The sequence below is a fragment of the Orcinus orca genome, chromosome 4, assembly GCF_937001465.1.
Source record: "Orcinus orca chromosome 4, mOrcOrc1.1, whole genome shotgun sequence".
Taxonomy (NCBI): Eukaryota; Metazoa; Chordata; class Mammalia; order Artiodactyla; family Delphinidae; genus Orcinus; species Orcinus orca.
The window spans coordinates 154390842-154413500 of NC_064562.1; the positions used below are offsets into that span (position 1 = coordinate 154390842).

Consider the following 22659-nt stretch of genomic DNA (forward strand, 5'->3'; position numbering starts at 1 on the left):
AGGGAAAGCAACTTCCATTTATTTCCTCTAAATTTTAAAATAAGCGTAAGCTCACTAGAAGTTACAAAAAACAGTACAGAGAGTCCCTTCCACCAACTCCCCTATCCACCGTTTTTAAAAGCGAAATAACCTCCCCCAGGTCAAGCCTTTTCACATGTGCAAGCAACGGCGCCTGGCCCGACCCGGCCCACCTCGACCATGGGGTCCAGACAGTGGGCCCCGGGCCCCACTCACACCCCATCGTGATCCTGACATTCGTCCTGGGCTACCAGGTCTCCTAATGCCCCGGCCCCAGAGTTTCCCATCCCCTACCTCCGACGGCCCAGACCCCCTTGCTGTTCCTCTGGTCCCTCCTGTCTCCCGGCCCTCATCCTCCGGGGCCCCAAGGACCCTACGCCTCCCACTCCCAGTACGGCGAGCACCGAGGGGCCCTCCCCCTGACCTCCCCACGCCCCGCAAAATGGAGGGCACGAGGGGCCACCTGGTCCACCTAGCCGGTCCGCTCAGCTCACCGTGTCTCAAGGTCGATGCACATCCCGCCTCCATGTGATTACTTCCACCCAACCCTCAGGCGTGGGTCTCGCCTGACTCTGGCGGCCCGCTGTCGGTCTGTGAGGTGCAGCGGCCTCCCACAGCTCTGCGCCTGCGCCGGCGTCCCGGCGCACCCACCTCGGCGCCGCCTGGGGGCCCACATAGGTCCTGGACTATAACGCGCTGCCCTCAGGAGAATCGCTGGAGGTTGCAGCGTTGGAAAGAGCGAGGCCAGGTCCTCGCCTGTATGTTCCTCCTCCCCGACGTCCAGCCAAAACAACCCTCAGAGAGGAAAGTCTAATTCTAACCTCCCTCTCTTCCCGGGTTGGTACCTTCCAACACATGAGTTTTGGCGGTGCGCAGGCGTGGAATTGCAGCCCTCGGGCCACGCCCAGATCCCGCGTCCAGGTCTCGCGTGGGTCTCAGGAGGGCTTCGGTTGGGCAGCAGCATTGGCGGCAGCGGAAATCGCTCCGAAGCATGGCCGGCTGGGTGTTCTGTAATCGCTGTTTCCAGCCACCCCAGGGGACGGCGTGCTTCAGCCTGACTAACTGCGGCCACGTGTACTGCGATGTCTGCTTGCGCAAAGGTCAGGGTGGGGTCAGGGCTTTGAGGGCCCTCGGGCCAGGCCCACACCTGGACCCCTGGGCTGGTGGGGGGGGCGGAGGGGCTTCCGGGGGAGGGGCCCTCAGCGGGCCTGGAGGGTGGGGAGAGGACCTTCGGAGCAGGGGGCCTTGGGGGAGGGCGGGGCGTGCGGGGGTGGCGGGGCACAGGCCGAGAGGCTCCCGTTGGCGACTCTTGGGCGCTTGCCTGCGGGCTGGGGGGGGCAGGGCCTGTAGGGGCCACAGGGAGGGCGGGCAGCACCCCGGCCGAGTGTCTCAGTTCCGGCACTGGCCCGCCTGCCACGTGGGGTCCAACCTCAGGCTGGTCCCTGTAAGGACACGCGCAGCCAGAAGCGGGGGGGGGGGGGGGGGGGGTGCAGAAGTGTCCCCGGCAGAGGGGGTGGGAGGAAGGAGGAGGCCTGAGGCGGGAGAGGACTGCGAGGGAGGCCCCGGCCCACCCCCACCGTGGGCAGCGGGCAGTGACGTGATCGACGTGTACTTTTTTTCTTGTGAAATGTTTTTATTGACGTATAGAGTTTATACAGGAAAAAAGCCTAAATGGAAACACAGTGAATTCTCATAAAGTGACCTACCTGTGAAACCAGGTCACAGATTAAGAATCAGAACATCTCACACACACACACCCCAGGCCTCCTCAAGGGAAACCACTGTCCTGACCCGCGTTGGTGTCCATCGCCTTGGACTGTTTAACGCCGGTGAGCGGGTGGTCCAGCGGGCAGCAGGCTCCCCACACACACGCCCGCCCCGGGTGGCCCCTGCCTGGGCCCCTCGCTGCGGGATCCTCGGTGCACACTTGCCCCTGGTGCCCCTTGCCTGCTGCTCGGGACCGACGCCGTGTCCTGGTGTATTTCCCAGCTCGCGGCTGACCCTCGGGCTCTTCCAGGCTTTGGCTGTCACCGGTGGTGCTGCAGGCATGTTCATGCGGGGTCTGGGGGTGAGCACCGTCGCGTGCCCAGGGGTGGGCTGGCTGAGTCTCGGTCTGCGTGGCCGGGGTAAGTGGAACCTGGCGGGCGGCAGGACTTGGGGAAGAAGCGGCACCCTGCACAGGGGAGAGGTGTCAGAGCAGGACAGCCGCCCACGGGGCTGGACAGAAGCAGCGGGCAGGTTGGGCAGACCTGGGTGCAGAAAGGCATCTCGGTTTCCAGCGTGTGGAGCTCGCCGGGGTTGGCGGTGGGGTTCCTGTGGCCATCCAGGACGCTGCGGGGAGACAGCGGGTTTGGGGTGAGGCCCAGGACCTTACCTTTGGACACGGAGGTTCCAAGGAGAGCCATGCAGGGAGAGACCGAGGGGCTGTGAGGACACGCGAGGGTCTGGGAGTCCGGGCAGCTGGAGCGCAGCAGGGAGAGGTTAGTGCAGAGAAGAGAGTGGAGATGCTGCGGTGACGGGAGGGCTGAAGGCAGGGGATGGAGGATCCTGTTCTCACCTGGGGAAAAGCATTTCCTAAAGAAGGTGGGTAGAGACAGGAGGAGGCTGTGAGGAGAAGAGAAAGCAGAAACGTCAAACCAGGCATCCCAGCACAGTCAGCCAGCACATCCGCATGTGGCCCTGGCCTTAGTGGCTGGGTGACCTGCGTGATGCTATGGGGATGGTGGGGACAGGCTGGCTCGGGGCTGGGAAGTACCAGGGAGGGCTAGGGGCGGAGCTTAGTGGGAGGGCGTCTGAGCCAGGACGGGAGCCCTCAGGGCTGTGGGTAGGAGAGGAGGTGAGCACAGGGTGGAGGGTTAGGCCTGGCCTGGGGGCTGTCGGCCTAAGACAGAGGAAGGAGGCCGAGTGGTGCAGGCGGAGAGAGGTGCGCATGACGGGCCTTTTCCTCAGTAGACGACATGGGGGCTTGTTTGAGTACCCCCTGCAGGGAACTGGGGGAAAATGACCAAGAAAAGCAGAGGGGTGCCCAGCAATGCTGCAGATTCCGCAGTGTTGGAATCCTGCTTCTCAGCCGTGTTGAACTGGGGGGGCGGGGAGGCAGCCCCGGGTTTGGGCTGCTGTGCTGCCTGGAAGGACCCGTGGCGGTGGATGTGGACCGACGGCTGGCCTCCAAGCTGCCTAGTGGAGAAGCCAAGATCAGAGGCTGTGAGGACCAGGCAGGGCCGAACCAGGAGCTGGAAGCGAGGGGGACGGAGTGGGGGGAGCCCTGGGGGTGCGGGGCCAGCCGGTGGGGGAGGAGCCTGTGGAGGCGGGCACCCCACAGGGAGGAGGCCGAGCGAGGGGTGGGGGCGGCCCGGGGGACGTGACACCTCCGTGCTCAGCCCCGGCACTGCCTGGCCTGTCTCAGGAGCTCAGTAAATGCTCCGACGCCAGGCGAGCTGTCCCAGCTGCCGCAGGGGTGAGGCCGTGGGGCAGAGCAGAACACTGTAGCCCCCAGGTGGGTGGGAGGAGCTTTCCATTTTGTAGAGTTTAAAATTTTAAGTTAAGTTTTTCCTATAGAACCTGATTGTAAGAAATATCTGGGACTGATCTAAGTTTGTGTTGTTGATCTTTATGGCCACCATTTTGGAGCATATTTGCAAAACAAGAAAAAAAAGATTGTTACTTATGTAAGTCTTTTCGGCTATGTGCACGCCCACAGGCATGTCCACTGCAAGTGCTGTAATTCTGTGTACTTTTGCAAGAAGGTCTGCATTTATACGTATTTAAAAGCACTACTCACTCTAATAGAATAAAATATGCTTTCTATTACAGGTAAAAGGGATGAATGCTTGATCTGTAAAGTTCCATGTCGTACAGTTCTGCTTTCGAAACGTGTAAGTTGAAATCTGTAGTATCTGAAAGTTAATCACAGTGTTTCTTTTTAAATGTGACATTCAATTTTTAGTCATTTGCGGTGTCTAAAACTTTTGTTTGTTTTGCTGCGTGCAGTAGGAGATCTTACAAGCTTTCTGCATAAAGTCCAATAGCGTGGTTCTGAATACCTTGCACAACTTTCTCTTTAGCCAGAGCCTGGCCCCATTAGGAGGTGTGGTGCTCCTGGGAACAGAAGTCGGGTGCCTGTGTTTCTTCAATACAACACCAGCTCCTCAGGAAGGTGGTGCAGTTTGGTTTTCCTGGGGTCATTTCCAATTAAGAGGGCTGAGGGAAAGTCGGTGAATTGATTCCTTCACATTTAAGGTCTAAGATGTGTATTTGATCTGATGTTTAATCTATAAAAATTGCTTTTCTGATTACAAATATAAAATTACACAAAACTCAAACGTAACAGAGAATCATAACAGAGAATGTGCAAGTCCCCCAGGCCCTACTTCCCGAAGCTGATGACAGCCAGGAGCGTGGGTCCTTCTCTGGATCCTTCTCTGCGTGTTAGTGTGATTTACCTTTTATGGGGTGTTTCCCAGTTGACACTACATTTTCTAAAATGTACACACCCACATTCTCTAGAAGTGATTGCACGGTATGACAGTATTTTCCTATTGGTAAACCTTTGGGTTTTTTGGGTTTTTTTCTATTTCAAACAATCTTACAGTGAACATTTTTTTTTTTTTACCATAGTTCCGCATACTTGTAAGACTATTTCTAGAGCATAAATTCCTAGAAGTGGGAAAGCGAGGGCTTTCTGTTGGGGTCTCCGTGCGTGTGGAGTGCAATCACTCCCTCTCCCTTCTGTCCCATTCGGGGACTCCATCCGTATTTCCCCTTAGGAAGGCCCTGGGCCTTAACTACAGTGAGGTATCACCTCACACTGGTCAGAATGGCCGTCATCAAAAAATCTACAAACAGTAAACGCTGGAGAGGGTGTGGAGAAAAGGGAACCCTCCTACACTGTTGGTGGGAATGTAAATTGATACAGCCACTATGGAGAACAGTATGGAGGTTCCTTAAAACACTACAAATAGAACTACCGTGCGACCCAGTAATCCCACTATTGGGCATATACCCAGAGACAACCATAATTCAAAAAGACATATGTGGCTTCCCTGGTGGCGCAGTGGTTAAGAATCCACCTGCCAATGCAGGGGAAACAGGTTCGAGCCCTGGTCCAGGAAAATCCCACATGCTGCAGAGTAACTAAGCCTGTGCGCCACAACTACTGAGCCTGCGCTCTAGAACCCGCGAGGCCACAACTGCTGAGCCCACGTGCTACAACTACTGAAGCCCGCACTCCTAGAGCCCGTGCTCCGCAACAAGAGAAGCCACCGCGATGAGAAGACGGCGCACTGCAGCAAAGAGTAGCCCCTGCTCACCGCAACTGGAGAAAAGACCTCACACAGCAACAAAGACCCAGTGCAGCCAAAAATAAATAAATTAATTTTTTAAAAAAAGACACATGCACCCCAGTGTTCATAGCAGCACTATTTACAATAGCCAGGACATGGAAGCAACCTAAATGTCCATCGACAGAGAAATGGATAAAGAAGATGTGGTACGTGTATACAATGGAATATTACTCAGCCATAAAAAGGAATGAAATTGGGTCATTTGTAGAGATGTGGATGGACCTAGAGACAGTCATACAGAGTGACGTAAGTCAGAAAGAGAAAAACAAATTTCATATGTTAATGCATATATGTGGAATCTAGAAAAATGATATAAATGATCTTATTTGTAAAGCAGAAATAGAGACACAGACATAGGGAACAAACGTATGGATACCAAGGGGGAAAGGGGTGGGGTGGAAGGAATTGGGAGATTGGGATTGACACATATATGCTATTGTTACTGTATGTAAAATAGTCAACTGATGGGAACACACTGTTTAGCACAGGGACCTCTACCTAATGCACTGTAGTGTCCTAGAAGGTGGAGATATATGTATACATATGGCTGATTTATTTTGCTGCGCAGTAGAAGCTAACACAACATTGTAAAGCAACTATACTCCAATAAAAATGAATTTAAAAAAAAAAAAAAAAGGAAGGCCCTGGGCCCTGACAGGTCAGTGCTGACACCCTCACCTCCCTCCTGGCCCATGGAGGTCTTTGTGTAGAACCGGGTTCTGTGTGGGCATCAGTCTGGTCTCCACTCACTGGGGCCCCTGCCCCTAGGGTGTAGGCCTCACCCAGGCCCTCAGGGGAGGTGTGGCTTCTGTCCTGTTTCCCTTGGAAGACGGGGCTCGAGACATTGGGTGCTGTCCAGGGTCTCGGGCAAAGGTCAAGCGCGGGGCTCGCGTGCACACGGAGCCCTTGCCACGGGCCCCCTGCCCTCTTGGCGCCCTGCTCAGCCCTCCTCCGAGCCGGCAGTGGATTCTGGAGCTGCTTCCCCTGCAGCCGCCCCTCCACAGGGTCCTCCAGAGGCTCCTTGGGGGCCCTGGCCCTTCGAGTGCATTTCCTAGTTTCTAGCTCGGATCTCGCTTTCCCTAAGTGCAGTGTTCCTGTCATTTCAGCGGAGATGGGGAGCGGCTGGGCCTGTACGCTTGGTACAGACTGGGAGGGGCCCAGGCTCCTGGTCTCATCGGCCTGTGTGTGTCCTTGTCCCGGCCCTTCTGTGTCTCTCGTGCTGCTGTGGCCGGGTGGTGGGTGGCGGTGGGAGGCAGGTGTATCTGTACGAGGAGTGTACGTGGGCAGGTGCCAGTTCGTAAACCCTACTTTTTCATGTTTGCTTTTTAAATAACTCAACACGGGGCTTCCCTGGTGGCGCAGTGATTAAGAATCCTCCTGCCAACGCAGGGAACATGGGTTCGAGCCCTGGTCCGGGAAGATCCCACATGCCACGGAGCAACTAAGCCCATGTGCCACAACTACCGAACCTGCACTCTAGAGCCCGCGAGCCACAACTCCTGAGCCCATGCGCCACAACTACTGAGCCCACGTGCCACAGCTACTGAGCCTGTGAACCACAACTACTGAGCCCGTGCGCCACAACTACCGAGCCTGCGTGCTAGAGCCCGTGAGCCACAACTACTGAGCCTGCTAGCCACAGGTACCGAAGCCCCCACGCCTAGAGCCTGCGTGCCACAGCTGCTGAGCCCACGTGCCAAAACTACCGAGCCTGTGCTCCGCAATTAGAGAAAGCCCATGCACAACAACGGAGACCCAATGCAGCCAAACATAAATAATAAATTTATTTTAAAAAATAAAATAAATAACACGTACTTGTGAGCAGTTTGAAGTCGTGCCCATCGCTCTTCCCACTTCTGATTTCACTGTTTCCTTTGTACACGGCTCCCCCCAGCCGCCTGGAGCCCCTCAGCACTGCCCTTGGTCCTCGAGGAGGGGGCACCGTCCCTCACCCGCGCCGTGGAGTACTCGGTGCCCCTTGGACGCAGCCGTGACGTCCTTGTGGCTGAGTCTGGGCCCTGAAGCACGTAGAGCCCTGGCCCGTGGCAGAGGAAACAGCCTTTTCTCTTTCAGACGGACTCCGACATCCAGGCGCTCTTCATGGGCATAGACGGCCTGTGCAGGAAGTACGCAAGGGAGACCTCCCAGGTGAGTCCTAGGCTTTGCCCTCAGCCCTTGGAGACTTGGTGTTGTGGAGACCAGTCCATTCTGGGCACACGGTCGGCGAGTGTCTCCCACCCCCGCTGTGGCGAAGCCGCGCTCTCTGTCCCGTGGTCTCTGTGCCTTTGCTGGGTGTCAGGACACAGTGGTCGCTTGGTCAGGACGCCCCACTGAGCCTCACGATGCGAGGGACGGACCTTAGATCTGGGGTTTGGGAGGTGGGGCTGGGGCTGTCTGGACTCCGGGCGGTGGGCCGCTTTGTGACGCTGTCCTCTCCTGGGGGTCACTTGTGCAGCCCTCGCCCACCCTGTGGCCCCCGTGGCATCCGTGCCTGCCCGACCCTCCTCGTCACTGTGCACGTGCCCCCTTTGCTGCTTCACACACTCGCCCCGCCCCCGTGCCCAGCCTCTAATGCCGCCATCCGTGCCCTCTGCACGTTCCTCCCTGGACGTCACTGGACAGCCTGTGGTCCCCCCGGCTGTCCTTCTGTCAAAGGCGCAACCCCCACTGCTGGCTGCCTGCCACCTGCCCTCAGAGGCCGTGTGGAGGAGTGGCCGGGAGCTGCCTGAGGCCGAGGCCCTTCCCTGGGGCAGCGCCGCTCGCCTGACCGTTCTCGCCCTTTGGCCTGCATGTCTGGAGGCCGTGGTCAGCCAGCTTGCAGAGACCATCCCCTCCCCTGGGAGGCTGCTCTCTGGCTCCGACGTGGCCAGAAGCACCGGTGGGGCCATGGCTGTCCCCCATCATCCCGGGACTGCTCCAGGGGGACGCAGGGGTGCCCCAAGGCTCAGCATCAGCACGAGGTGAGTGCTGGGGTCGGGGGTCAGGGACTGCCCGCATCGCCCCTTTTGCGGTGGGCCCCTCTTTCCGGCCAGGTCCCCGGGGCCAGAGCTGCATGAGGACTCGAGCCCTTTTTCATTTCGTTTTGTTGGGACCATCTGACCCCTGCCGAGGCCGCAGCGCTCAGCCTCAGGCGCCCCAGCCAGTGCAGACGGCGTGTGGCCACAGGGTCCGGGCTGCCCCCGAGCCCGCGTGAGCCTTGCGCCCTCAGTGGGGCTGCTCTCGCCTGCCGCTCAGGCACCCACCGGCCGGCCCCTCTCCCAGGGCCAGCTTTGCCCGGGGCCCCGCCCCTGCTGCGGCCTCACCTGTCCTGTTGCGTCTGTGTCAGCCACAGAGGGCCTGCACTCTTGTCCTCACCAGGGTCTTCATTCAGAAATGGCCTGCCAGAGTCGAGGTAGCCACTGGCCTGTCCACAGGCCTTGCTGAGCCCCAGCGCCTGCGAGGCGGGGTCCCGTGTGCCAGCCGCTCCAGAACGGCCCGGGGCTGCTCCCAGAGGCAGTGCTGCCTGTTTCTCAGTTTGGGCCCTGCACCAAGACAGGAGGTCAGGGGTCAGCGCGGGACATTAGTCTCTCGCTGCAGGCGTAGGACACACGGAGGAGTGAGCTGTGGAGACAGGTGACTGTCACTGTGTCTTGCTGAAGGTGATTGGGGAAGGTGGCTTGAGAACTGTCTGTACAAAACCCCTCCCAGCTGTGCACGGCCCTGCCTCAGTGCCCTGCACGCTGTGAGGAAAAGGCACCCGGTCACGGGCTGACGGGGGCTTCACCTCGCCCGGAGTGAGGACTCAGAAGTCTGCCTGCTGAGGCCCGGGGGCAGCAGGACTTGAGAGCCGTTGGTGCGGTCCCGAGCCTTTCTGGGACAGGACCTCGCAAATCATGAGGACTTTGTGCAGCGGCGGCCTTGGGGTCCCCTTGGGGCACCCTTCCACAGGCTGACGCTCTGGGCAGAACCTGTGCCCATCGCCCCTCCCCTGGGTGGAGACACGCGCCCCTGGTCTCATGGAGTGGGGGGGCTCACTGGAGCACTGTGGAGCATGTCTCCTGCCCCAAGGGCTCTGAATCCCTCAGGATGTAGGAGCCAGGAGGTCAGGAGACTCTGAAGAGGGTTTGTCCCTCCTGACCACAGCCCCACCCTCTGGAGGTGGGCTGGGCCAGCCTCCTTTCCCTCAGTTTGGACCAGACCAGTGAGCCCCAGGGAAAAGGCCACCGTCCCTGGATGTTTGCACTCACGTTGGCAGATTCCTGGGGGGAATGAAGTGGGTGACGCGTTTATACAATGTGGACTTCAAATCCCAGCTTGCCCCACACCCGGTTCTGCTGTGTGTCAGCTGTGCGCAGACAGCGACAAGAATTAGCTTTAAGCAATTCAGTGTGGTGTTTTGAGAGAGTGGGTGTCGTTGTCTGAAACTCTAGTGGTGAAAATAGCTCTCTTCCCTTGAGGAAATCACAGTCGCCGTCTTCTAATGTACACGGGCACTCTCAGGGGCCGGTCCAGGCTCTGGGCACCACAGACAAGGAGGTTGGGGCTCTTATAAATGGAGGACCAGGGACACTGCTGGTTGCAGGTGCTGCTGGCCCCGGATGTCCAGTCAAGGTCGCTGGGCTCCAGGAATGGCACGGCCCTGCCTGTCTGCCTGGTGGCGTTCTTGCCCGGCGCAGGCCCAGTCGGGGTGGCAGGTCAGAGGGTTCCTGGTTGGTCTGTCTGGTCAGGAGGCCATCTGTGATCCAGTTGCTGTTGCCTGAGGGACAGCACATGGTGATCGGCCCTTGTGAAATGTGTCGCATCCCATGGCCTGGGCCCCAAGGGCCACTGAAGCCACACGGAAGGGAGGCACAGCAGCCCCCTTGCCCACGCGGTCCTCACGTGGAACCCGCGGCCCTTGCTGCCTCTGGGTGGAGTGCGCCTGGCCGTGACCGTCCTCGGCCTGGGCTCTGCCGGCATCTGCTCTGGCTGCCAGGCTGCAGCGGGGCCACGTCCTGGGAAGAGCTGGCGGCTGCAGGAAGCCCCCAGCGGCCTCTGCGGCAGCCGCCACGCGCGCATCAGCCGCTGACACGTGTTGTCTTTGCAGGTTTTAGAATTTCAAGAAAAGCACAGGAGGAGACTGTTAGCCTTCTACGGAGAAAAGGTAACTCCAGTTGGCTGGCGGCGAGGAGAACAGTGGTCGCGTCACCCAGCGCTTTTCCCTACACACCTGGTGACCTGGACTTGGTGCACGTTCACTCATAAATAGTGTGAGGGCCACTGCCACATAACTCACGTTCTGCTTTGTGGTTTAAGAAGTTGAGGATCCACGTGTTCCGTCTGAACTGTCGCTTGGTGTAGTGCGTGTGGTAACTGGAAGTCGTTCAATTGTGTTTAGATTTCTCAGCTGGAAGAGTCCCTCAGGAAGTCAGCGCTGAGGATGGGGCAGCCGCAGAGGTGAGGCCCGGGGCGCGAGGGTGGCAGTGGGCCTGTCGTGACTGCTCGTCTGTCTCAGCCCTGTCGTAACCAGGGGTGCAGAGGAAAGAGCACTTCCGTTGGCTAGAAACTTCTGTCAAAGCAAAAGTGCAGGAAACTGGAGGGGAGGAAAGGGAGACAAAAAAGAAGATTTTTAAAAAACATGAGTGGTTCCCCTTGGGGGGCCCCCCAGTGGTTCCTGGGGTGACGGGAGGGGGCCTGGAGGAGAGTTAACCCCGTCTGCAGTTCCCCGGAGAGCGCGTGCAGCACACCCGTGCCCTGGTCCGGGCCCTGTGGCAGCCCTGGGCCCACTGGCCCCCGGGGGTCAGTACGGCACCACCCGTGTTCAGCCACGTTCTCGGTTTCATGAGACCTGGTATGAACGCAATGGACGTTCAGAAGTCCCAGCTTGGGGGCCACAGGTTAAGCTGCGGGATTGCTGTCTGCCAGCAGTGACCCCCCCGCCCCAGTGCGTGGACTCCTGCCTCCTCGCTGCACCGGGCAGCGTGGGCGCCCGGGGCCACCAGCCAGAGTCGGAGCTGGGCGCCTGCCAGTGTGGACTCAGCCTCGTCTGGGGTGAAGAGGCCTCCACCCACCCGCCTTCGTGATGGGGCATGAGCTGCCGGTGCCGCCCGTGAAGGCGTGTTTGGGGTCGGCGAGCTGCGGGCCAGCGCCGCGGCAGAGGAGGCCCTCCCTTCCCTGAAGGACTGCGGGAAACAGCGCGGCCGACACCTCCTGTGGCGGGCGAGGCCTGACCCTGACACGGGGACAAGAGGCCCCCGGGCCAGTCCCTGGGATCTGTCCTCCTTGGTGTGCAGTTCGCTTTCTTTCTGTGGAATCATGTCTTTCCTTCATTCTGGAAAATGTCCAGCCCTTACCTTTCCCATTCTCCCTCTGTGGCTCTGTCCCCACCTGGTGTCTGCACCTGGTGGCCTGCTCCTTCAGACCCCAGTACCTGCGGCGCCCTCTCCGCCCCACCGCGCACGCCTTCTCCCCGCGTCTGTCCGGCTGCTCTCACCCTTCCAGCCCATCCCTGGCCATTTTTGGTGCTGTATTCTCGCTCTGCCTCACAGCGCTTTGTTTCCCACCTGGCATCTTCAGGGTCCCAATCTGCCCGTTTCCCTCGGGCTCCAGGTGGAGCGTTCCTGGCGCGGTGGTTCTGTGCCAGGCCCACCCGCTGACGGCTCTGCATGCACCACTGGCCTGCGTCTCCCTCTGGGGGGAGCCTGTGCCCCCGACGCGCCTGCCTGGGTCTGCCCCGCCAAGCACGGCATGGTGTCACCACTGCTGACCCTGTCACAGGGCCTGTCTCGGCGGGGCCTTGGACACTCGCCCTCCCCACACACCCAGCGTGGCACCCAGTTTGTTCCACTGAGTCACTTGGAAGCGAGAGTGAGTGCCCTTCAGGGAGCTGGGCCCCAGCACGACCAGTCCCCCTGCCGGTTGATGGGCCGCTCAGCAGGCCTTTATTCAGCGCCTGCTGTGTTCTCAGCACTGTCTTGGGCTCTGGTGAGTCAGAAGGAGCTCCCTCCATTCCTGTGGGATGCAGCTAGGCGTGTGCAGTCACTGAGGCTGTGGAGGGGCCAGGGGGCAGCGCCATGGAGAACAGAGGCTGTTTCTGTTTTCTTTACCTTCAGGTTGGAAGGAATTACCTGGAAGTAAACGTTTATGGCTCAATTAATGCCTTTTCTCCATCTATTTAGTGTGAGATTGTCACAACAAACGGCTTTCAGCACAATAAAAACTCCAGTTTCAAGTAAGTAAAGTGACGCCCGGAAGGGGAGGGTTGTGACGCGGTACGGAGTGGACCCGATCGGCTCCAGCACCAGGTTTCTCGCCACAGCTCCTTCGACAAAGCCCAACGGGCCGCTCTTCATGCCGCCTGACTCATCAGCCTCTGCAAGGTGTGCACCCCCAGCCCCCAACCCCCGAACGTCAGCGGGCAGTGTTTCAGACGCAGGGGTATGTGGCCGCAGGGATCGGTGGGGGTGGTCACGTGACCCGGGGTTGGGCAGCTGGGTGTCGTCCCCAGGACCCTCCTCTGACACTGGGACAGAGGGACGTGGAGGAAACAGGACGAGAGGGGGGGTGTTTCTCTTGGGAGGTTGGAGTCGAGCCCACGGGCAGCAGTGGGATGAGGGCGCCCGAGGCCCCATCAGCCAGGCCGCCCCCACCCCAAGCTCGTTCAGAAAGTAGGGAGCACGCCCTCTTCCCGCCGCCTTGTGCTCCTGCGGGGACGCCTGGCCACATCCCACGCCAGCCTCTGGGCTGATTAATTAGGGAACTGCCGTGGGTCGAGCCTTACCTGCATGAAACGTGTGGGCCTGGCAGTAGGGTGGACGGAAGTAGTACTCCTGCTTCCGGGAAGCCCAGCAGGAAGCGGAGGGGCCCAGCGACAGTGGCCGGAGGGGGGCAGCCAGCCAGGAGGTGGCCACGCGGGGGCCTTCGGGGGGAGGCGGCGGGAGGGCAGACAGCGGGGGCTTCCGTGTCCTCGGGTGGGTGCGCGGTGGTTTGCAGGTCTCGCTGGCCACGGCGGGGCTGTGATCCCCGGGCTCCCCTGGTGCTCAGCAGCTGCCGGAGGGAGAGCCGCCCGCGGGGCCTCGTGTGTTTTTGTTACTTGGTCGTAACCAGGCCCGTGACCGTGTTTCACTGTCTGTAACAGGGTGGAGTCCATGGAGGTTGACCTCACACCCTCCCCGAGAAGAAAGGTGAGTGCACCTGCTCGCCGCGTGCCTGGTTCCCACATGCTCCGCGTGGATGGTTTTCTCGTCGCTGATGACCTTCGAGCACGCCAGCTCCGCAGACTCTGGGCGGCCAATCTCCAGGCGGCTCCCAGGAGGGACCTGGGAGGGAGGCTGGGGGGCGGCTGTGGGGCCACTGGGCTTTCGGGGCTGGGGCGGGGTGGGGAGGCGGCGCTGCGGGCAGCAGGCAGGGGCCTCCCGGTCGTCCCCTCCAGGATGTGGCCTACAGTGAGGACGTGGCCCCGTGGAACCCTGAGGGGCCGCACACGCGCACGGCCCCACCACACCTTCCTGGCACGGGGCCTGGGCCTCTCCAGAACACCCGTCCTCTGGTGGCAGGAGCTCCCCGCGGAGTGAGGTGTGTGGAGGAGGCCGTGACGCAGCGTGTCAGTCACGTCCCACAAGCCAGCCCGGTTGCATTATGGGGACTTGGTGACTGATGGGCCGGTGGAGAATGCAGCCCAAGGTTGGGGCCATCCCTGGCCTTGGCGGCCCTGGTCGGGTGTGGTCCCACTCTGCCACACCGGCCTCACCACCTGGCCGTCCACGCAGAGATGTGCTCGCAGCCGAGCCCGGGTGACCGTTGAGATCCTGAGGGCAGCCGAGTACGGCTGCCAACAACCCAGATCCTCGACAGCAGCTCCTCGGCGCGCTCGAAGAAGCGGGGCCTGTGGGGGCCTGTCTCAGCACCTCCACTTCCTGGAGGTGCTGCGCCCGTGCCCTTCCCCGGCTTGGGCCGCGGCCGGCGCTCACCTGCGTCACAGCCACCATCCTGGACACTCCGCATCTTTAAACTCTTTCTGTTTCGCCTGTTACTGGAGCCTCCCCCAGATAGGTGCTAACCCGACAGGAGCGATTTTGTCTCCTCTCTTCGATAACTTTTCAGAGTTGGCCTGTGCTGGACACTCGTGGCCTGACATGTAGGACGTGCCGGAGGTGGGAGGAGGGGCAGAGGCCGGTGCACAGGCGGCCGCAGAGGGGCCGGGGAGGGTGGCCGAGCTGGAGGGAGGCTCTGAACGCAGCCGAGAGACAGCAGCGGCAGGATGGGCTGTGAGGTCAGGCCCTGCTCACTGCGAGCCACGTTAAAGCCACTGCAGCAATGGGATGAGGGCACCCTGAGCAGTGAGCGTCCCCAAGCCAGCCCTGCCGTTCTCGCAGACCCTGGAGAGGCCTTCGCCTTGGGCACGGGCCTGGAGTGGGTGGGCCGGGGAGGGAGGGGAGGCTGCTCCGGTGGGTGGGCAGCAGCCTGCCAGGCAGTGCGACGTTCGAGGGTGGGGGCCAGTCCCTCCAAGGTCAGAGTCTTGCCAGCAGGCGTGAGCCGGAGGCAGGGCCGGGGTGGGGACGTTTGCAGAGAGTGCCCCGAAACGAGGCCGCCGCTGAGCTGGCGGGGAGGCTGCTTGACAGGAGCAAAGGACCGTCGTGGGCGCGGGAGCTGGGAAGGTGGGCCCGAGGTCGCAGCAGGGGCGCAGGTGGGGCGGTGGCCGAGTCTAGGGCCCCAGGAAGGGCCAGGACGGGCTGTGGAGATGAAGAGACGGGCACAGAAGCAGCGCCAAGCCTGGGCTCCTGGCAGCGGCTGTGTGCCCCGCCCCAGGCCCCACCGCGCAGTTACAGTGAGGGGGGCAGATCCTGGCAGTGGCTGTGTGCCCCGCCCCAGGTCCCACCGCGCAGTTACAGCGAGGGGCAGAGCGGGTGGGGTGGGGTGGGGCGCCGCCTGGCGGACGCTGCCGCGTGCGTGGCGTGGAGCAGGCCTGGCGCCGGGCACTGCCCGCCAGCCCTAGCCACGCCCGTCAGCATCTGGATTTCAAGGTGACAGGACGCTCCCCAAGTGATTTACTCAGGACTTTGCAATTCCTAATGTCAGCCAAGAAGTTGGCTTACTTTTCCTCTTCTGAGACTCTTAAAAGCACTCGGTGGGTCCTTCGTCCACTCACCGCCGTGGGCCCTGCCCACTCGGCCACGTTCCCGCACAGAACGCGGTCAGACAGGAGTTTGTTTCTCAGGCAGATGAGACTGAGGGGCTGTGTTCTTAGCAGATGAGGAGATTCTCTCCTCCAGAGCGGCAGGTCTGGAACGTTACCAATTGTTTTCCTCTTACAACCTAGCGTGAGGTCGCCACCGGCCTGACAAGGATCTCCCTGCTCAGTCCACCTCGGGATGGACGCATGGGTAAGTGGAGACCCGCCACCTTACGCCGGTCCACACGTGCTGAAGGACTTACCCAGTGGGTGTGGGTCCATGTGGAGGCACGTTTCCCCCAGAGCGGGCCCCTCCTGGGTCCATCCAGGGCCCCACCTGACCTGGCACAGGGGAGGCGGGCCCTCGTGGCCCGTCTCCTGGGCTTTGAACAGGAATCCTAGGGCCTGCCGTGCTTACTGGTGCTTGCTGGGGTGGCTGCTGGGGGAGCACCCGGCCCTTCCCCTGGGGTCAGCGTGGGCCTGCCCGCCTGCCCAAAGCACTAGGCTCTGGCGCACGCCCATCTCCACCCCAAGTCCCTCCCTCACCAAACTCGGGCCAAGGCCCTGGAAGTTTCCTCGGTGTGTGTCGTCATGGAAATATTTACATTTGAGATAGATGCTTATCCATTCTTAATCGTCAGCCCCTCTGTTTTCCTTCTTGCCATTGCTTCTTGCATCTCCGTCCTTAGATTCACTTTTTTTCGTGCTGAAGTTGAGATTCTGATAGTTGCCTCTGAGGTGTACGTTTTCTGAGCCGCGGCTGTCTAGGGCCTCTTGCTGCCGCCCTTGCACCTGAGCACCCGGTTGGGGCTTGATTTGCTTCTGCACTTTGGAATCGCTGCTGCACCTGCCCCTTCCTCCCTTCCCCTCCCCTCCTCTCCCCTTCGTGGACGCTGTGCTCCCAGCCTCAGCTCACAGGTCAGGCCTGTGTCTTCCTGTCCCCCTTCCCTGCCCTCCCCTGGGATCCCAGGCCATCGGTCACTCCAGGGCCCTTTCCTCATGCTTCCCGCCTCCATCCTCCTGTGCAGCTGGAGTGTCCGCCCATCAGGGTTCCCTTGGTTTTGGAGGTGGCGTTTCCCCTGGGCCCTGGGGTGTCCTGTGGGCGTCAATGGCTCTCCGCCCTCGTGCCCGGCCCAGCGTCCCCACCTTGTGCCCCCACCGTCGTGCTGCCGTGCGGGTGTGGGTTTCAGGTCAGCGTCTGCAGGCCGGCCTGCGGGGCAGAGCCCGGCGCTGGGAGCATCTTTCCCTCAGGAAACGGGCGTCTGGCAGATACTGAATGTAGTTCCCTGTGCTGTACAGTAGGACCTTGTTTATCCATTCTATCAACATCCTGTAACAACCTAAAATGGAAAAGCATCTGAGGAAGAATATATATATGTGTATAACCGAATCACATAGCTGTACACTTGAAACTAGCACAGCATTATAAATGAACTATACTTCAGTTTTTTAAAAAACAAAAATGCAGTTTAAAAGAGGAACTGAAATAATTACATTGAAAAGCATTTAGAAGGTGACACGGGCAGACTAACAGAAAAGAGAGTGAGGTGCAGCCAGTAAATAGAATGGCAGGTGCAGGTGCACGTCAGCCACCCAGTACCCGTGAGCAACTGGCCACACCAGGGAAGAGATGCCCCGCATGCTCCCCACGAGAGACGTGCTTGAGCCACAGCAGCACAGACACGTTCCAAGTGGAAGGACACCGTGCGTGTGGCAGCCAGATGAGGGCTGGGGCGTGGCGTGAGCACCAGAGAAACAGACCGGGACGAGGACTGTTCTGGAGACCAGGAGCAGAAGGAACACCCCGTGGTAACGGGGTGTCAGGAAAACAACAGTTACCAACGTGTATACACCTGACAGCAGAGCAGGTACGTGGAGCAAAAGCTGCCCATGGAGAGAAGAGCCAACCATCCGGTCTGGGGTGCTCAGTGCTCTCCCTTCAGAGACGGAAAGCTGTGAGGGAAGCAGGAACGAAAAAGACACGAGACGTGTAGGGAACAAAGAGCAAAGTGGACACGCTGATGTCAGCCACGGACAGCATCGGGTATGAGTGTGCAGCAGACGCAGAGACGTCAGACTGCTGCGCGCTGTCTGCGAGGGACACATCTCGGAGCCAGAGGCGCCAATAGGCTGAGACGAGATAACGTACAGGGTGGATCAAGCCAGCAGCCAGTGCAGAGCCGGAGCAGCTGTCCTCACGTCACACACACGGTCATAAGATGGGAAACGTCTCTAGAGACGGGCATTGCATGATGAGTAAAGGTCATTTATCAGGAAGACGTAACCGTTAGTGCAAACACGCCACAGAAGAAAGTCCCCAAATGCACGAGGCCAGAGTTAAAAAGAGAAAGAATTCAACACGTGATTTGAGCGCTGCAGTAGCCCACTATCAGTAGTTGGTGGACAACTAGACAAGTGCTCAGAAAGAAGACAAGAGACTGCCTATCCGACAAACGCGAACCACCAGCAACAGCAGAGTGCACAGTCTTCCCAAGTGCAAATGGGCCATTCTCCAGAAAAGGCCGCACAGTGGCACATAAAACAGGCCCTGATGCTTAGGGCTGTTCACGCGGAGTGTATTTTGGGGCCACGATGGAATTAAATTGGAAATCAACAGGAAAAAAATTCTGAGAATAAAACAAATATTTGGAAATTAAACAATGCAATTATAACTAGCTTATGGACCAAAGAAAAAACGTCAACAGTAATATCAGAAAGTAGCTTGAACTGAGTGGAAGAAAATACAGTGTACCAAATTTATAGGATGCAGGTAAAGCGGGGCTTAGAGGGAAATGTATAACTTTAAACGCTTAGATTAGGAAGGAGATCTAAAGGCAGTAATCTAAGCCTCCACCTTAAGAAGCTACAAGAGAACAGAGTAGAAATCTACAAAACAGGAAACAAAAACAATAGAGAAAACCAATGGAACCTAAAGTTTATCCTTCGAAAAAATGAGCAAACTCTTGCCTGGACTGACCAAGAGAAAAAGAGAACACAAATTACTAGTATAAGAAATGAAAGAAGGAACATCATTACACATCCTACAGATAATAAAAGGATTATAAGGAATATTATGAACAACTCTGTCAACGAAGTAGATGACTTACATGCAATGGACACATTCCTAGAAAATATCAAAACTACCTCAAGAGGAAATACTAAGTCTGGGTAGACCTCTATCAAGTAAAGAAGTTGAATTAGTAATTTTAAAATCTTTGCACAAAGAAAAGCCTAATTCTCACTGGCTTCATGGGTGAATTCTTTGAAACATTTAAAGAAGAACTAATACCAGCCCTACATAAACTCTTTCAGAAAGTAGGAGAGGATCAAACTTCCCCACTCATTTTATGTCAGTGGTGTCTTCATAGCACAGCCAAAGATAACACGAGGAAAAAACTGAACCATAATCTTCGTGAATACTGGTGCAGAATTCTTTAAAATATACGAGGCCATCAAATCTAGCAGCATATAAAAGGACTTATATACCATCACCAAGCGCGGTTTATCTCAGGAATTCAAGGTTATTGACATCTGAAGATCAGTTAACTATATTAGTAGAATGAAATACCTAAAAAACAAGATCTTTACAACAGAAAAAGAATTTGACAAAACTCTGCAGCCATTCGTGGTAGAAACTCTTAGGAGACACGCACTAGAAGGGCACTTCCACAGAGTGGCCAAGACCCTAGAGGTGGAACCTTTTCCCTGGAGACCAGAAACAGGGCAAGGATGCCCACAGCCGTCACGTCTACTTGCCTTGTCCTGGAGGCGCTAGCGGAGCAGAAATTAAGGCGCATAGGTTGGAAAGGAGGAGGTGTAACTACTGTGTAGACAGCTGGTCTTACTGTAGAAGATCCCAAGGGGTCTGTAAGAATACTGTCAAGCATTATAAATGAGCTTGGGGAGGCTACAGGGTGCGAGATCCATACGCAGAACTCCGTTGTAATTCTGTATACGAACAACCAACAGTCCAAAATTGCACGTAGCTGATAGATCGTAACTGTCAAGGTTTCCTCTGGACTTCCTGTTCTGTCAACGAGTATACTCCATCCTTCCTTTCATAGATGCCACATTGTTACGATTACTTGTGCTTTACGGTTAAGTTTTGAGATCAGACACTTTGTTCTTAATTTACCAAAGTAATCTTGGCTCTTCTAAGGGCTTTGCATTTCCATATGAATCTTAAGGTCCACTTGTCACATTCTACCAAAAAAGCCTGCTGGGGGTTGATAGGAGCTCATCGGTTTGGGGGGAGTTGCTCTCTCAACACTCCTGCGTCTTCCAGTCCATAGACCTGACGTGTCTGCCTCTCCGCTTACTGGACCCCGATTGACCTGAGGAATCGTCGTTTTCAGTGTATGGGTCTTAGGCGTTATCCATAAGCTGGTACCCGAGTAGTGAGTTATCTTGATGGTGGAATTTTCTTTAATTTCAGATTGGGTACAGTTTACGTGGGGCGTCTTTTCGTTCCTCGCTTTCGCCTGATTGTGTCTTTGAAGCCAGAGTGTGCCTCTTGTGGACAGTGTGCCTCTTGTGGACAGTGTGCCTCTTGTGGACAGTGCGTCTTGTGGACGGTGTGCCTCTTGTGGACGGTGTGCGTCTTGTGGACGGTGTGCGTCTTGTGGACGGTGTGCGTCTTGTGGACGGTGTGCCTCTTGTGGACGGTGTGCCTCTTGTGGACGGTGTGCCTCTTGTGGACGGTGTGTATCTTGTGGACAGTGTGCCTCTTATGGACAGTGTGTATCTTGTGGACAGTGTGCCTCTTGTGGACAGTGTGCCTCTTGTGGACAGTGTGTGTCTTGTGGACAGTGTGTATCTTGTCTTGTGGACAGTGTGCCTCTTGTGGACAGTGTATGTCTTGTCTTGTGGACAGTGTGTGTCTTGTCTTGTGGACAGTGTGCCTCTTGTGGACAGTGTGTGTCTTGTCTTGTGGACAGTGTGTGTCTTGTCTTGTGGACAGTGTGCTTCTTGTGGACAGTGTATCTTGTGGACAGTGTGCCTCTTGTGGACAGTGTGCCTCTTGTGGACAGTGTGTGTCTTGTCTTGTGGACAGTGTGCCTCTTGTGGACAGTGTGTGGTGGGATGCTGCTTGTACTCTCTGCCTCTGGCTGGAGTGTCCAGTCCATTGAGTCAGCATGGTTACTAATAGGTTTGGACTGATGTCTGCCTCTTTGCCATGTGTTTTTGCGATTTTTTGTTTATCTGTATCTCCTTAACTGCCTTCTTTGGCATTAACTATTTTTAGTGCCCCGTGTCCCCTCAGAGCTGTGACTGCATTCGGAGTCGGGGGTCTCTAGGAGGTCAGCGCCGTCCTGAGGGTGGGCCCTAATCCGATAGGATTCGTGTCCTCACGAGAGACGGCACGCGCGGGAAGAGGTCACGTGTGGACACAGCAGGAGGGCACCGTCTGCAGGTGGGAAGCGGGATCCACTGGATCACCAGGAGTCAGGTCTGCCGGCGCCTTGATCTTGGGCTCCAGCCTCGGGGACTGTGAGAAATAAGCGTCTGCTGAAGCCCCAGCCTGCGCTGGTGGCGTGGCAGCCAGAGCGGACTGGGAGACTCGGCCTTCCGTTGATGTTTGCGCTGTCTCGTTGTTGTCTTGCCTCGGGGGCAGCCTTGCGCCTTACCGGCCGCCCAGCTGGATTCTGGTCACATGCGGCAGCTTTGCCCGTGCGGTCCGCTTACCCGCTGCTCTGGGATGCTTTGATTACGTGTAGCCACTTAGGTTACATAGAACCCCAGCGACAGGCCTGTGATGACGTCCCTTACAGAAGCTCACGTGCCCCAAAGATCAGGAGAGGAGGCAGACGCACACGCGCCCCTCGCGCTCGTCAGGTTTCTGGGCCCACGTCCTTCCTGTGGGACCACGTGCTTGTCGGTGGGTGTTCCTTTCAGACCCAAGTACCGTGTTACTGTGGGGCAGTTTGGCCAGCTGTGAATTCTCCCAGTTTTTGTCACCTTTGAATGATGATGTGTTCATTTCGAGGGTAATCCCACTGGGAAGAGAATTCTCAGATGACTGTTCTTAGCACTCTGCCGAGTCGTCCTGCTGCCTCTGGCCCCTCCTTTGTTTCTGGTGAGGGGTCGCCGCCCTCAGCCGTGTCCTCGTGTGTGACGAGTCGCTTTTCCCCTTTGCTCTGAGGACTGTCTCTGCCCTTTGCTCACTGTGCCTTTGGAGGACTTTTCGAATTCGTCAAGTGTGAGTCCCCTGACCTCGTGCTTCTCTTCCAGGGTGACCGTGGCTGCTGTGCGGGTCTGCGCGAGCTGGCGCCCAGGCGTCTCTCAGGCAGGGCAGCCTCTCTGTGCTCGGTCTCTGCTCTGCACGCAGCAAAGCTGTACGCTCCCAGGTCCTGCAGGGTCACCCCCGGCCGTGCTCTTTCCTCCTGCTCTCACCCCCAGCGCAAAGGCGCAGGTGCACAGGGGCCCGCTCACGGCCCAGGCAAGGCGGCAGGGGCCGCCTCACGGCCCCTTCCCAGGCAGGCAGCAGTGGGCGTCCGGGCACAGCCGCTGTTGTCTGTCTTAGACGATGCCCTAAAGTGGTCCCGTCTCATGCTCGGTCTTGGGAAGGAGCTTCGCGGATGTCAGCTCCATCCAGCTGGAGGCCCCTTCTCGGCAAGCACTGCCTGGGTGAGCTGACGCGCCGCGGGCACCTCAGCCTTGCCCCCTGCCGGTCTGTCCCACGAGCTTGTGCACGAGGCCGACCCGCTCCCACGTCTCGGGCCGCCCACCCGCCAGTGCCCAGGTCTCGTCCACAGGACGCAGCCTGTCCACCTGGCAACACAGGGACACGAGCGTCCCCACATTCTCGACCTGGAAACTTACCCTCTTTAAATGTCACCATGTTTTCCATTTAAATTTTTCAATGGAAATCTTTCCAAATGCACTGAATCACGCCGCTTTCCTGAACAGAAGCTCGGCCCTGACTTGGATGTGTCCTGTTGGCTGTGGGGCCTTGTCTGGTCATTGGCTTTCAGTAGCACCGGCCCAGGGGGCGGCTCCTCGGTGCTGCCCGGGCCTCCTGCAGCGCCCGGGGTCACTGCCCTCAGGACCGAGACCTGCCGTGGCTCATGGTTCTCGGGTCTACTGAGGGCCTGGCACCCGCTGTTCCTGTGGCCAGAGCGCTGCCCACACGACCCATGAGTTGTTGACTTCCTGAGGCCTCGGTAGCCT

At 58.1% G+C, this 22659-nt stretch overlaps 1 protein-coding gene across 1 annotated transcript; it reads left to right on the top strand.

The window, feature by feature from the left end:
- Positions 1-987: 987 nt before the first annotated feature.
- RNF212 (ring finger protein 212) lies at positions 988-21725 on the top strand. The gene is made up of 11 exons (XM_049708920.1): positions 988-1118; positions 3832-3893; positions 7434-7508; positions 10426-10482; positions 10717-10775; positions 12497-12549; positions 12637-12697; positions 13456-13501; positions 15637-15700; positions 20049-20189; positions 21721-21725. Exons 1-11 carry the CDS (start codon positions 1010-1012, stop codon positions 21723-21725), a joined length of 732 nt encoding a protein of 243 aa, XP_049564877.1. The 5' UTR covers positions 988-1009.
- The last annotated feature ends 934 nt before the right edge of the window (positions 21726-22659 follow it).

What these genes read in the sequence shown, in the direction of transcription:
- RNF212 (XM_049708920.1), top strand. Translation starts at nt 1,010, where the DNA reads ATGGCCGGCTGGGTGTTCTGTAATCGCTGTTTCCAGCCACCCCAGGGG. An exon ending in TAGCCTTCTACGGAGAAAAG is followed by an intron (nt 10,483 to 10,716) that starts GTAACTCCAGTT and finishes AATTGTGTTTAG; the next exon opens with ATTTCTCAGCTGGAAGAGTC. An exon ending in ACCTCGGGATGGACGCATGG is followed by an intron (nt 15,701 to 20,048) that starts GTAAGTGGAGAC and finishes TCTTGTGGACAG; the next exon opens with TGCGTCTTGTGGACGGTGTG.